Source organism: Arvicola amphibius, chromosome 12 (genome assembly GCF_903992535.2).
Source record: "Arvicola amphibius chromosome 12, mArvAmp1.2, whole genome shotgun sequence".
NCBI classification, from domain to species: domain Eukaryota; kingdom Metazoa; phylum Chordata; class Mammalia; order Rodentia; family Cricetidae; genus Arvicola; species Arvicola amphibius.
The window spans coordinates 152,147,642-152,162,609 of NC_052058.2; the positions used below are offsets into that span (position 1 = coordinate 152,147,642).

At 45.8% G+C, this 14,968-nt stretch overlaps 1 protein-coding gene across 7 annotated transcripts in view; it reads left to right on the forward strand.

Moving 5' to 3' along the window:
- Window positions 1-14,968, forward strand: part of Znf592 (zinc finger protein 592) — a 50,248-nt gene that overhangs the window by 28,030 nt on the left and 7,250 nt on the right. For all 7 annotated transcript variants that reach the window (XM_038313386.2, XM_038313385.2, XM_038313388.2 and 4 more), the window contains 4 exons: window positions 567-2,814; window positions 7,467-7,645; window positions 14,320-14,496; window positions 14,755-14,914. In XM_038313386.2, the coding sequence (XP_038169314.1) occupies window positions 586-2,814; window positions 7,467-7,645; window positions 14,320-14,496; window positions 14,755-14,914 (2,745 nt within the window). In that variant the 5' untranslated portion in view covers window positions 567-585. The remainder of the gene's footprint in view (window positions 1-566; window positions 2,815-7,466; window positions 7,646-14,319; window positions 14,497-14,754; window positions 14,915-14,968) is intronic.

Consider the following 14,968-nt stretch of genomic DNA (forward strand, 5'->3'; position numbering starts at 1 on the left):
GAAGAATGAGGAGGAAAAGAAAGCCTGGAGAGAGGAAGGAGGACAGGAGAAGAGAGAGAATATATTTGGATATGAGCATACATACATGCTACAAAGATTCTCAGAGACTCTGGGCAGTGTTAGGGAGGACTCTATGCAACATTTGCTGCTGATACTTGTGTGTGTGAAATATGTGAGCCATCCAGAGGTGAACACATGCCAGTGAGATAGAGGTGGTGAGGGCAGAGGTGATGGGGAGGCCTCAGGGGTGTGGCCCAATTGGATTAGAGGGCATCTTCCCTCTCTTTTGGTTATGTCATGGGACCAGCCAGCAATGTCCAAGTATTGAAGGTTAAGACCTTCCAGGCAAGCTTATCACTTTTTAGCCTTCTCTTTTTAGCCTCCCCTACCTTTCAGCAGGCCAGACACCTCTAAGGGTGAAATTCAGGTATGTGACGTCTTACTGTAGAAGGTGGGGTTCTACAGGGGCATGTATGTGTTGAGCGATGAATATTCAGTACAGATGATACAGGACAGTTCAGTGTGGCCCTGCTGGTCATTGATCATGTGCTTTGTTTCTCCTGTAGCTCTTGTCAGCATCCAGCCATGGGGGATATGAAAACCCCAGATTTTGATGACCTTCTGGCTGCCTTTGATATCCCAGATCCCACAAGTCTTGATGCCAAGGAGGCCATCCAGACACCCAGTGAGGAGAATGAAAGTCCCCTGAAGTCTTCAGGCATGTGTATGGATGAGAATGTGTCCTTGTCTCACTCAGGATCAGCCCCAGATGTGCCGGCTGTGAGTGTCATTGTCAAGAACACCAGCCGCCAAGAGTCATTTGAAGGAGAGAAAGACCACATTGCTCCAAGTCTCCTTCACAATGGATTTCGGGGTTCAGACCTGCCTCCAGACTCCCACCACTGTGGAAAGTTTGATTCTACTTTCATAAATGGAGACGGTGCTAGGAGTTTCACAAGCAAGCTGGAGCCTTCCAAGTCAGAGCCATTACCCACCTTCAACCAGTTTAGCCCAATCTCTAGTCCAGAACCCGAGGATCCTGTCAAAGATAATGGGTTTGGGATAAAGTCCAAGCACTCTGATAGTTATTTCCCACCTCCTCCTGGGTGTGGAGCTGTGGGGGGCCCAGTCTTGGAAGCTCTGGGTAAGTTCCCAGTCCCAGAGCTACACATGTTTGATCACTTTTGTAAGAAAGAACCCAAACCAGATCCCTTGCCTTTGGAGAGCCAGCAGGAGCAGGAGCGGGGTGGGCCGAAGGTGGCGGAGCCTCACAAAGACCTGGATTCCAGTCGGTTCTTTGGGGATGCATTAGAATTCAATAGTCACTCTAACAACAGTATTGGAGAGCCTAAGAAACTTGCTCCAGAGCTTAGTGCTTGCTCCTCTGTCCCACCTAGGCAGCGTCTGAAGCCAGCCCATTCCAAACTATCTTCTTGTGTTGCAGCCTTGGTGGCCCTACAGGCCAAAAGGGTGGCCAATGTCAACAAGGAGGATCAGCCTGGTCACACAAAGGATTTCTCAGGGCCCACTAAAGAGGGTTCTAAAGGCAGCCCCAAAATGCCCAAGTCACCAAAGAGTCCCCGGAGCCCTCTGGAGGCCACTAGAAAAAGTATCAAGCCATCAGACAGCCCTCGGAGCATCTGCAGTGATAGTAGCAGCAAAGGGTCTCCTTCTGTGGCTGCCAGCTCCCCACCAGCAATTCCCAAAGTCAGAATCAAAACAATTAAGACGTCATCAGGGGAAATCAAACGGACTGTTACAAGGATCCTGCCAGACCCTGATGATCCAAGTAAGTCCCCTGTTGAGTCACCTGTAGGGAGCACCATTGCCGAGACCCCCAGTGAGGTGCCAGGGGATGAGGGCACAGCCCTGCCTGTGGAGGAGCACTTTCCTGAGGCGGGCATAAATTCAGGGAGCCCCCAGAGTGACAGAAGAGGGGATGAGAGTGTGACAAAGGCCAGTGACTCGACGTCTCCCTGCCGCGGCTCTGGGCCCCGGGCCCCGAAAGGTGCTGCCTTGAACTCACAGGCGAGCAAGAAGCAACAGAGCACAGCTCTTCCGGCATCAGCCCTGGCCTCTGCCAGTCTGTTGCCCAAAGCTGTGCACTTGGCCAACTTGAACCTGGTCCCTCACAGTGTTGCCGCGTCTGTGACTGCCAAGTCCTCAGCACAGAGACGGAGTCAGCCTCAGGTCACGCAAATGACAGTGCCCCTGGTCCACCAGGTGAAGAAGGCCGCCCCTCTAATCGTGGAGGTCTTCAACAAGGTCCTCCATAGCTCTAACCCTGTGCCCCTCTATGCGCCAAATCTCAGCCCACCTGCAGACAGCAGAATCCATGTGCCGGCCAGTGGGTACTGCTGTCTGGAGTGTGGAGACGCGTTTGCCTTAGAGAAGAGCCTGAGCCAGCACTACAGCCGGCGGAGTGTTCACATTGAGGTGCTATGCACACTTTGCTCTAAGACACTGCTCTTCTTCAACAAGTGCAGCCTGCTTCGGCATGCCCGTGACCACAAGAGCAAGGGACTTGTCATGCAGTGCTCTCAGCTGCTTGTGAAGCCCATCTCTGCGGACCAGATGTTTGTGACAGCTCCTGTGAACTCCACAGCACCAGCAACCCCAGCCGCTTCCTCCTCCCCCAAACCCAGCCCCACTTCAGGCAATGCCAACTCTGCAGTTCCAGCCTTGCCACTTTACCCAGACCCAGTGAGGCTCATCCGGTATGGAACCAAATGTCCTGAATGTCACAAGCAGATGCGAGACTATATGGTCCTGGCTGCACATTTCCAGAGGACAACAGAGGAAACTGAGGGGCTGGTAAGTAGACTATCACTATGCTAGGTTCCATAATGGGGACTAGAGAAAGCCCTGTTAATGTTTGAGCGGTGGTAGAATCTTAGACGAGGACATCTGACTTAATGGTAGTGTATGACCAGAATATATAGTGCTTGGTTTTTATTTGGAAAGATATCTTATCCATACCTGTGGAATGCCTGAAGATCTAGCAAGTTTAGCTATGGGTGGTGTCATATGCTTATAATTCCAATACTTAAAAGGCTAAGGCAGGAGGATCATGAGTTTGAGGCCAGTCTGGGTTATAGCAAGACTCTGTCTCAACAAATAAAAACAAAACAGTGTCTTTATGGACATGTCCCATGTTCTACTCCCACTCAGATTGGCAGTTGTTTGGTTCAAATTAAGGCTTGGCTTGGGTGGTCTCTTTCTGGCCTCTAGCAGATGGCAGTGTGGTTTTGGTCAAAGAACCTAGGGATAGGGATAAGCTGATTGCTGCCTTGTCCCTCAGTATGTTTTCTAAGACCTACGTCTCTAAGTCATAGCTGTTGAGCGGAGCCTCCTTGGAGACAGGGCAAGGGCAAGGCTGAGGTGAAAGAGAAAGTGGGCTCGACCCCATGCAGAGGCTTTGCATGTCTCCATTCTTCATCTCTAGAAGAGGAGTTGAGCTTTTCTGTTTGTTCTGATTCCTAGTTGTAACTGGTGAGATATGTGGTTTATTTTGTAAGGTACTTGGTGCTGTACCTTTAATGCCCTTTATTGCTGGCAGATTCTGTCAAGGAGACAGCTTTGAGTTGTGTTTGTATGTAGATATAATTCCAACATGCTGGAGCTGGAGGCAGGAGGGCTATGTAATAACTTTTATCTTTAAAAAACAGAAATACCTCCAAATTGGGCTGTGTGTATGTGTGTATGTGTGTGTCTGTGAATGTGCAAGCTCGCACATTTATGCAGATTACAAAGAACATAAAGTTTCTTCTTATTTCCTTGAGACAGGGTCTCTCTGAATTGGAAGCTCACCATTTTGCTTAGGTTGGATGCACAGCAAGCTTCCAGGATCTGCCCATTTCTACCTCCAAAACTGGTGTCACACTCATGCAGTCACACACTGGGTCACACTCATGCAGTCACACACTGGGGTCACACTCACTCATGCAGTCACACACTGGGGTCACACTCACTCATGCAGTCACACACTGGGGTCACACTCATGCAGTCACACACTGAGGTCACACTCATGCAGTCACACACTGGGGTCACACTCATGCAGTCACAGCATTTTCCCTTGGGTACTGTCTAACTCAGGTCCTCATACTGTGCAGCAAGTGCTCTCACCATTGAGCCATCGTTTCCACCTTTAGGGTCACTTTCATGATAAACCTCTTTACTATGCTTCCCTTAAGATATATTAGTTTGCTTTCTATTGCATAATAAAGACTATAATTACTGGCTAGAGAGCTGGCTCAGTGATTAAGAGCATTTGTTGCTCTTGAAGAGGACCCAGATTTGATACCTGGCACCTACATGTTGGCTCACAAACACAACTTCAATTTCAGGGGATTTGACACATTCTGACCTCCAAAAGCACCGGGCCTGCACACTATACATATATGTACATGCAGGCAGAACACTCATACATGTAAAAATAAAACTTAAAAGGTCAGGCGTGGTGGCACACATGGACCCAACCCTGGGGAGGCAAGCAGATGGATCTTTGGAGCTCAAGGCCAGCCTGGTCTACCTGGGGTGGGCCCTTCCATGTCAGTCATTAAGAGAATATCCTATATAGACTTGCCTACAGGTATCTGATGGAGGCATTTACTCAATTGAGGTTCCTCTTCCCAGATAAGTCTTGCTTGTGTCAGGTTAACAGAAGAACAGCCAGGATACAGGACTGCCGAGACCTAGGAGAACAGAGAGTTCCTTTCACTTCAGTCCAGTCCAGGTCACTGCCGGGCTCTGTAGCTCTGGGGATGCTAGCAGGAGGGAGTCACGACTTCCTCTAGGAGTTCATGGTGATAGCAAAAGCAGCAGTGTGCACCCAAACTCGTGCTATGTGTGACAGACTGTTGAGATTAAAACAAGGTTAAAAACCTAGTTCTGTTGCTGACGTCAGAGGGACTAATTCACAGTGGCGGCAGGCATAGGGGCTTGTGCTGTGTCAGTCAGAGGGGGCCTGTAAGGTGGGGAGAGGGTGTTCTGGCTATGGGGGACACAGGTCAGAGTTATGCAGGTAAGGAGCAGGATATTGTTAGGTGTGGTTGGCCATGTGCTGGGTAGAGGCAGAAGTTGAGCTTCTGCAGAGAACTTGGTGTCTGAAGTGGCCAGGGAGTGCCATAAGGTCACTATCTTAGTCAGTCTATGGCAACTCTTATAAAAGAAAGCCTGGCGGTGGTAGTGCACACCTTTAATCCCAACACTCGGAGGCAGAGGCAGGCGGCGTGGTCTACAAAGTGAGTTCCAGGACAGCCAGGATTGTTACACAGAAAAACTCTGTCTCAAAAAACCAAACCAAACCAAACAAAAAAAAAAAAAAAAAAAAACCCAAAAAGGGGGGATTTAATTGGGACTTGCTTACAGTTTCAGAGGTTTCATCCATTATCCTCACAGCAGGTTAAGGGGGTGAGTGGAGCGTGGCAGGAGGCAGGGAGACATGGTCGAAGAGAGGTAGCTGAGGGCTACATCTAGATCTGCAGGCAGCAGGAAGAGAGAGCACTGGGACTGATTTGAGTTTTTGGAGAGCCTGAAGCCCATCTCCAGTGACACTTCCTCCAACAAGGCCACACCTCCTAATCCCTTTCAAGCAATGCCACCCCTTGATGACCAAGCATTCAAATGTGTGAGCCCATTGGAGCCGTTCTTGCTCAAACCACCGCAGTCACTGTGTAGCCTCTCATCTTCATCTTTTCTGTCCCATTTTCTTGTGATGAGTCATGGAGTGTGGTCAGCACCCTCTCTAGGGCTTCCATGTTCTTGTTTGTCCCAGCATACTTAAGTTGGACTAGGACTCTGAGTTTGATCCTTGAAGGTCTTTAGTCATGGAGGTCTGGTGCCTGGACCTGTGATGTTTTCCACATTGCTTTTTACACAAATTCTAAAGTCTTGTGTAGGTAGAAATCAGAGCATAGAGTCAGGGCTGGCACCAGTCTCACACCACCTCTTCCCTCTGTCACTCTGTCCCGTGAGAGTTACATAAAAGCACAGTCCAGACATGTTTGCAGAGACTGTGCTTGGAAGGCTGCTGGGTTTCTCACAGCCCAGCTTGACTCCTTCAAGTTTCTCCTATTGCTAAATGTGCCTTTTAGGGAGGAAGACTTGAGATCAGGAGTTAGCCTTGATGGTCTCTGGGCTTGGGTTCCATTGATAATACCAGTATCAGGCCACATAGCCAGGGCAAAGGGTATTGAGACAAGGTGGGTTGCAGCTCCCTACCAAGTGAGGAACAGCGAGCGTGCTTGGATTCATGTCTTCCTGGAAGTCTGCGCCTGAAGTAAAGCTGTCTCCCTCTGCATTGACTAGGGGCTGGGGATGGGTGGGGCACTTTTCATACCTTCCCTTACATTCTAAGCCATTTAATTAGGACGGAATGTCAGCATAGAGGGGCTGTATCATCATCATTATTTTCTTCTCATTCGTCTTGGTTTTTTTGTTTTGTTTTGTTTGAGACAGAGCCTCTCTACATAGCTCTGGCTATCCTAGAACTTACTATGTAGACTAGGCTGTCCTTAAATTCAGAGTTCCACCTGCCTCTGTCTCCCAAGTGCTAGGATTAAAGGCATGTGCCACTATGCCTGGTAGAGTGTGTCTTCCTGTTCTTAAGCTTTTGTTTAACTATATTGTCATCACACCTAGTGAAATTAATGACATTCTTTAATATTACCCAATACAAATCTACACTTAAGCTTTCCTAATTATATTAAAAAGTCTTACAATGGACTTTTTTTTTTGTTTTGTTTTGTTTTGTTTTTCAAGACAGGGTTTCTCTGTAGCTTTTAGAGCCTGTCCTGGATACAATGGGCTTTTTATTTTCATTATTTATCTATTTATTTTGAAGCAGTGTCTCATGTATCTCTCTCTGGGTAGCTCCTAATTTACTCTGTAGCCAAGCTGGCCTTGAATTCCTGATCATCCTCACAAGTGCTAGGAACACAGATATGCCCCCACCGTATCTAGCTTTTTAGCAGATGAACACCTGGGTTTCCTTAAGTAATCCAGGCTGGACTCAAACTCACGACCCTTCTGCCAAGTGCTAAGGTCACAGGTGTGTGCCACCATGTTTGCCTTATTTGTTTGCTAGCTTGCTTGTTTGATTTTGTTTGTGTTTATAGTACAGGGCTTCTAGTGTAGAACCTTAAACATGCAAGGCCAGCTTTCTGCCACTGACGTGTATCCCCGACCCGAGTCTGTGTTCTGTATTCTGTCCTGGACCTCTCACAAATCACATATCGGTCTAGTTTCTTTCTTTTTTCTTGTTATTGCTTTGGTTTTGGTTTTGTTGAAACAGGGTATCACTCAGTATGTAACCACAGCTGTTCCGGAATTTGTAACAATCCTACCTTAACCCTCTAAGTTCTGGGATTCTAGGTATGAACTGCCTGACTGTGGTCAGTTGGTGACAGCACATTTCCCCACTCCACCCCACCTGTGTCATTTGCTTTCTTGGTTTTTTTTCCTAGACTTGTCAGGTATGCCAGATGCTGCTGCCAAACGAATGTAGTTTCTGTGCACACCAGCGGATTCATGCCCACAAGTCCCCCTACTGCTGCCCGGAGTGTGGTGTCCTTTGTCGCTCTGCCTACTTCCAGACTCACGTAAAGGAGAATTGCCTGCACTATGCTCGAAAAGTGGGCTACAGGTGGGTGCTCCCTGGCTCACTGTCCTGGAATTGCCCAATGGCAAGTCCTTTTTCCAGACTGGAATTTGTTTTATACAAATTTGGATTTGGATTTGGTTTTAAGAACCCAGACTGTGTATGTATTAGCGGGTGGGGTGCAGATGAGATGGTGCTCAGTTTTACCACTGATGAGTTAATGACCTGAGTTTGATACACTTTTCCAACATGTAGGAGAGAAACAACTTCTGTGGGTTGGCCTCTGATCTATACATGCCATGAGACATGCATGTGTGCTTGTGTGCACACGTGAGACACATATAAAGTAAATAAATGCAGGTTTTTTTTTTTAAGTTTTCTAAAGAGCCCCAATAGAACAATGTGAAGATGGTTTACTGGATAAAGCAGTTGCCACACAAGTGTGAGGACCTAAGTTCAGATTCCCAGACCCTTTGTAAAACTGGGCGTAGGAACATGTATTACAGTTTCAGTGCTTTCATGGTGAAATGGGTGCAGGTAGGAGAAAGCCTGGAAACTTGCAGCAAGAGAACAGTGCACAACAGAGAGACCCTATCTCAAGGTAGGAGACAAGGACTGACCCTGAGGTTGTTCTTCAACCTCCACACTCGTGCTTTTACATACCCACACAGTGATACATGATCACTTTCATACTAACACACAAATGCACACACATCTCACGCACATACAGCCAAATAGGACAAGTATGTTGGCTAGTGGGCATGAGATGTAGCTGAGTTGGTAGAATGCTTAACTAGCATGTTTGGAAGGCCTGGATTTGATCCCTAATGCCATATAAAAAAGCTAGCCATTATAGCACATGCCTGTTATCCTAGTACTTATGAGTTAGAGATAGGAAGATCGGGAGTTCAAGGCTGGCCTGGGCTACCTGAGACCCTGCCTCAAGGAAACAAACAAAAGCAATGCTGGCTGGTGGGTGGATAGACATTTTGTTTTATAGAGGAAAGGAAGGACAAGAGAGAGAAAGTGAGTTTTTAAAAAGTTAAGTATTAAACCAGGTACAGAGGTACACTCTTGTAATTCTGGAATTTGGGAAGTAGAAGCAGGGGGATCAAGCACTCATGGTAATCCTTGGATACTTAGCAAATTCAAGGCTAGCCAGTACCACTGGAGACCATTTCTTAAAATACAAGAACATGGCTAAGGAGATAGCTCAGTAGACAAAGTATATGCCATGCAAGCATGGATCCCCATGAACGCACACAAAAACAGGCAGGAGTCCCAGCACCCAGGAAAGCAGAGACAGTGGATCCCCAGCGCAAGCGTTCTAGCTAGAGCAGTGGGATTGGCACACTCTGGGTTCAGTGGAAGACCCTGCCTCAATGACAGAGTGAAGAGTGATAGAGGAGGATACCACAGTCAACCACAGGTCGCTGCACACTGTGTATGTGCGTGTGCCCACACAGGTAAGTGTGCTTACACTTGCCACCTACACATGTAAGTGATAGAGGAAGATACCACTATCAACCTCAGGTCGCTGCACACACTACATGTATCTGTGTGCGCCCACACATGTAGGAGGAGGGCCTGCTTGTTTGTCCCGGCTGCCCAGAACTGAAATAATCATACAGAAACTGTATTAATTAAAACACTACTTGGCCCATTAGCTCTGGCTTCCTATTGGCTAATATCTATCTTAATTTAACCCATTTCTATTAATCTGTGTATCACCACATGGCAGTGGCTTACCGGCAAAGATTTGGCATGTCTGACCCTGGTGGCTTCATGATGTCTCTCTGACTTCGCCCTTCTTTCTCCCAGCATTCAGTCCAGTCCTTCCCACCTATCTCTGCCCTGCTATAGGCTCAAAGCAGTTCTTTATTCATCAATGGTAATCACAGCACACAGAGGGGACTCCCACATCACACACAGGTAAATGTGCTTTTACATGCCACCTACATATATAAAAAAAGTTTAAAAAAAACCTCAAAAAACAAAAGTCAAATTAAATATTAGAATAAATAGCCTTAAAGGAGAAGAGTATATTTAGTTCTCTGTCAATTTGTCTAACTCCCTCCTTGGTTTTGTTTTTTTTCTTTATTCCTTTTTGCCTGTCTTATTCTGTAGGTCTGGTTGACCTAAAACTGTATCCCTCTTTTCTTTGCTTCCTGAGTTGTGCACATATATTATACACTCACATGCATAGACACACATACATGTATATGTATACTGTGTACATGTGCAACAACCACACCTGGCATTTTCCTTTATTATTATTATTATTATTATTATTATTATTATTAGTAGTAGTAGTAGTAGTAGTAGTAGTAGTAGTATTTTGAGACAGGGTCTCTGTATATAGTCTGTGTTGGCCTGGACCTCTATATTACACAGGCCAGTTTCAAATTCACAGTCCCCTTCCCAAATGCTGGGGTTACAAGTGGCACTATCATGCCCAGCTTGTTAGTTTGGTTTTTAAAAGTATAAACGTTTGGTGGAACATTGGAGACACATGCTTGTAATTCAGATCTCAGGAAGTAAAGGCGTGAAGGTTTACAAGGAAGTAAAGGCCAGGAGCTGGAGGAATGAAACAGCAGTTAAGAGCTTGGACAGGTCTTCCAGAGAACCTGCACTCAATGTGGCAGCTAGCAGCTATCTGTAACTCTATTTCCAGGGCATCTGATGTCATCTTTTTACTTTCAAAATACTGGATACACATGGTATATAGTCATATACACAAACAAAACTCCCATACATATAAAATAAAAATAAATAAACCTGACCAAAAAAGGAGTTTAAAGCTGGGCAATGATGGCACGACCAGGGAGGCAGAGCCAGGGGTATTTGTGTGAGTTATAGGATAGCCAGAGATACATAGGGAAAAGCCAGTCTCAGAAAAAAAGAAGTTCAAGCCTGCAGGCTAGAGAGATGGTTCCATGGTTAAGAGCACTTACTGCTCTTGCAGAGGAACTGAATTTTGTTTCCTGTATTCATATCACAACTACCTGTAACTTCAGCTACAGGGATTCAGTGCCATCCTTCGGCGTCTGTGGGCATGCATACATGAGGCATATACATAGATGCACACACATACACATTAGCAAAAATAAAAAATGAAAAGATCTTCAAAGGGGATTCAAGGTTAGCCTGAGGTATATTGAGACTGTTTCAAAATCCCCCCCAACACACTCATGCACACGTGCATGAGCGCATGGTAATTATAACTCAGAATGGTCGGGAAAGTTTCTGAAAGGAGATTGTCCTAGTTACTGTTGTATTGCTGTGATGAAACACCATGATCAAGGTCACTTACAGAAGCAGCACTTAGCTGGGGCTTACAGCTAAGAGACAGCTCAGTAGTTAAGGGTACATACCGCTCTTGCAGAGGATCTGAGTTTGGTTCCCAACACCCATACTGAAGGGCTCACAACCACCTGGACCTTTAGCTCCAGATCTGACTCCCTCTTCTGGCCTCTGTAGACACTGAACTCACATGCATAAACCCATACACAGACACATACCCATAATTAAAAATAAAATCCTTTTTCTAAAGCAAAACAAAATAAAAGCTCCCAGTACCTTTTAAACTTTGATTTAAGTTTATGCAGCTAATTCTAAGGTCAAATCTAATCTAATAGCAATTCATACACCAAAATATTTAGGGGGATGTGTCTTTTTCTTTCATTTTGTTTTGTTGTTATTTTGAGACAGTCTTATTGTATGGCCCTGGCTGGAACTTGCTGTGAGACCAGGCCATCTGCCTCCTACCCCCACGTGCCGGGACTGAAGGTGTGTGCAGTCACACCCAGCACCAAGTTACTTCTCATCTCTCCTAAATTCTAGGGCTTGAACCCAGAGCTTCAAGTGTTAGGCAAGTGCTTTTTTTTGTTTGTTTTGTTTTGTTTTGTTTTGTTTTTTAGTTAGGGTCTCTCTGTATTGCTCTGGTTGTCCTGGAACTCACTCTGTTGTCCCGGCTGGCCTCAAACTCAGAGACCCACCTGCCTCTGCCTCCTGAGTACTGAGATTAAAGGCGTGCGTCACTAAAACAGGGTTTCTGTATGCAGCGCAAATTGGACAATAACTCATAATGTAACCCAAAGCCGGTTTCAGATTCATGGCCATCTGCCTACCTTGGCCTTCTGTGTGCTGGGTTGGCTGGAGTGAGCCACACATCTCCTGCTTCCTTTCTTTTGAGTGAACACATAGGAGTAACTGAAATTGAAATGAAATTTATACCCTGGCAATGCTGAAGCATGCATGGGCAGCCCATATATGGTGGTTCTGTTGAACTTGTCCATATTAGGTTTCATGGTCTTAAGTTTCTCAAGAGGGAACCAGATCTCATTACATATGGTTGTGAGCCACCATGTGGTGGCTAGGAACTGAACTCAGGACATAAACTCAGCTCCTAACCACTGAGCCATTCTCCAGCCCCATAGGGGTAACTAGGAATACCAAATTCAAATTCTGCAGTTAGCTTTTTGAGGCACTGGCAGACTGTTTTCCAAAGCTGCTGTCCCATTTTAAATTTCTACCAGCAGAGTATGAAGTTTTTATTTTTTTGTCTTTGCCAACATTTGTTACTGTGTTCCTTGTTAAATGTATGAATTGCAGATATTTCTTCCCATTCTTCTGGTGCTAATGCTGTTTACTAATTTCTAAAAAAATAACTGCTCCATTTTACTGAATGCTACTACAGACTTTTACAATATTAGTTTGTATTTTGTATTCTTTCTGTTTTTCTTTTTTAAGGACAATGCTAAAAAGCTTGTACATCGTGTATATGTGTCTGTGTTATATAATTTGTATGCATTTTCTGTAAAGTATATGTATGCATTTATATGTTTTAGGAAATTAAAGTTTTGATTAATTTTATTCTTTTGATAATTTCATATGTGTATACAATGTATTTTGATTCATCTCCCCCTTTTCTCCCATTTCTGTGAGCCTTTCTCCTCCATCCCTACCAGTCTCTTTTCCAGATTCACATGACTTAGTTTTATTCTATGAGCTATTTGGTTTAACCAGCGTCATCTGTGTGAGCATTGAATTGGAACTATCCATTGATCCTGATGGGATCACCAAGACCCAAACTGAAGGCAACAACTTCCCTTCTCCCTGAATTTCTCAGTAGCAAATAGTTGAGCAGTGAGTGATATGTTCCCCTCCCAACCTCTCCTCCCTCCTTACCTATAGAGGAGTCCATTTTTCCTTTTCTTTTTTCTCTTTTCTTTCTTTTGGGTCTTGAGACAGGGTTTCTCTGTGTAGGCATAGCTGTCCCGGAGCTCACTCACAGAGATTCACTTGCCTCTGCCCCCGAGTGCTGGGATTAAAGGTGTGCGCCACTACTGCTGGCCTGAGGAGCCCATTCTTATACAGGCCCAGCTACCAATACCTGGCGCTATGAGTTCCTGATGGCAGTGGCTGTGTCTTGTTCAGAAGATGGCATCAAACAGCCCTTTTTCCTATCTTTAACCCTTAGATTCTCTTTTTAAATTTAGCTTTACTATTTTTTAAATTAATTTTGCTTATTATGGAATTTTGTCTGCTTATAAATTTATGAACAATGTGCATGCTTGGTATCCACAGAGACCAGAAGAAGGTGTCAGATCCCCTGGAACTAGAGTTACATACAGATGGTTGTGAGCCCCCATGTGGTACTAGGAATCAAACCCAGTCCTAAGAGCAGCCAGTGCTTTTATCCGCGGAACCATCTCTCCAGCTGTCTCATTCTTCCTGCCCTCTTCCCACAAATGGCTTAGAATTTTAAAATTTAATCTATCCTTTTTAAATAATTTGGAATTTATTCAATGATGTCATAAGAAAGCACAATTACACTATTTAAGTAGTATATTGTTTTCTTATTGCTGATAATGGACAGTGTTAAATATTATACACTTATTTCTTTCAAAACTTTACATGTTTCATAACATATAATTATAAAGTTGTCTTCTTTCTCTTTTAAAATTTGGTTATGGGATGGAAGCACTTCTGTTGATTTGGGTATGTGCACATATGTGCCATAGTGTGTGTGTGTGTGTGTGTGTGTGTGTGTGTGTGTGTGTGTGTGTATAGGCCTGTGAACAACTTATGGTAGTCGGTAGATTCCTGCCATTTGGATTCTGAGAACTGAACTCAGGTCAAGTTTGACAGTAAGAACCTATGCATGCCTAACCATCTTGCTGGCCTGGAACTGAACTTGTGATGTTATGTCATTAATTTAAAATGTAACAGCTGCATTATATTGCAGCTACAGAACTGTTCCTTGCTCATAGCAATCCAGCATAGTGTTGCCCTAGAGGACTTCCTGTTCTCCAGGGCTGATTGTTTGAACAGTGGTCCCTGCAATGGGCATCACATTCCTGTCTGCAAGGAGCCATCCCTAACGCTGCCATACTCCAGTTGGCCGCACTGGAGTCAGTATTGAGCCGTTCTCCCTCCTCCATTCCTGTCAGCTTCTCTCAGGAGGGCTGTAGGTGTTTGGTTTGCAGGATGGCCAGTTTGAGGAGGACTTAGGATTGTCCTTCCTTCTTCACCAGACGTGACCTTGGGCTCAAGGAGTCCCTCTGTGCAGCAATTACAGTATTAGGATGTGTGTGCAGAGACTGTAGCCCGTGTGCTGGAATGAGGGAGAAGGGCCCTGCGGTACTCTCTGATTGCCTTTTGTCCCTCCACCAGCACCACCCCGGGTCTAACACTCCCCCACCTTTGTTGTCCAGGTGCATCCACTGTGGTGTCATCCACCTGACTTTGGCCTTGCTGAAAAGCCACATCCAGGAGCGACACTGCCAGGTTTTCCACAAATGTGCATTCTGCCCCATGGCCTTCAAGACTGCCAGTAGTACAATGGACCACAGTACCGCCCAGCACCCCACCCAGCCCCACAGACCCTCCCAGTGAGTGCAGCTGCAGGACCTGCAGGTCCTGTGGGGCAGAGAGGGTGGCCTGGATACTGTAAGGGTGACAGAAGGATGGGCTGGGGAGCTAAGGCTATGGAGAGATTGTGTGGAGTCTCCTGAGGACCTCCCAAGGCAGGAAGAGATGTACACTGGCTCAGGCTCACCCTGGTTCAGAGAGAGCAGAGACGGGGAGAGGGCTGTTTGACCCTGCCGGCAGAGCCCTGGTCAGCTCACACCTCGGGCTTGTTTTGCCAGGCTGATTTATAAGTGCTCCTGTGAGATGGTCTTCAATAAGAAGAGGCACATTCAGCAGCATTTCTACCAGAATGTCAGCAAGTCACAGGCGGGTGTCTTCAAGTGCCCCGAGTGCCCACTCCTATTTCTGCAGAAGCCAGAATTAATGCAGCACGTTAAGGTGAGGTGCCCTGGGAGAAGCTTCGGAGGAAGTGCCGAGCCTCGGGTCAGGGGT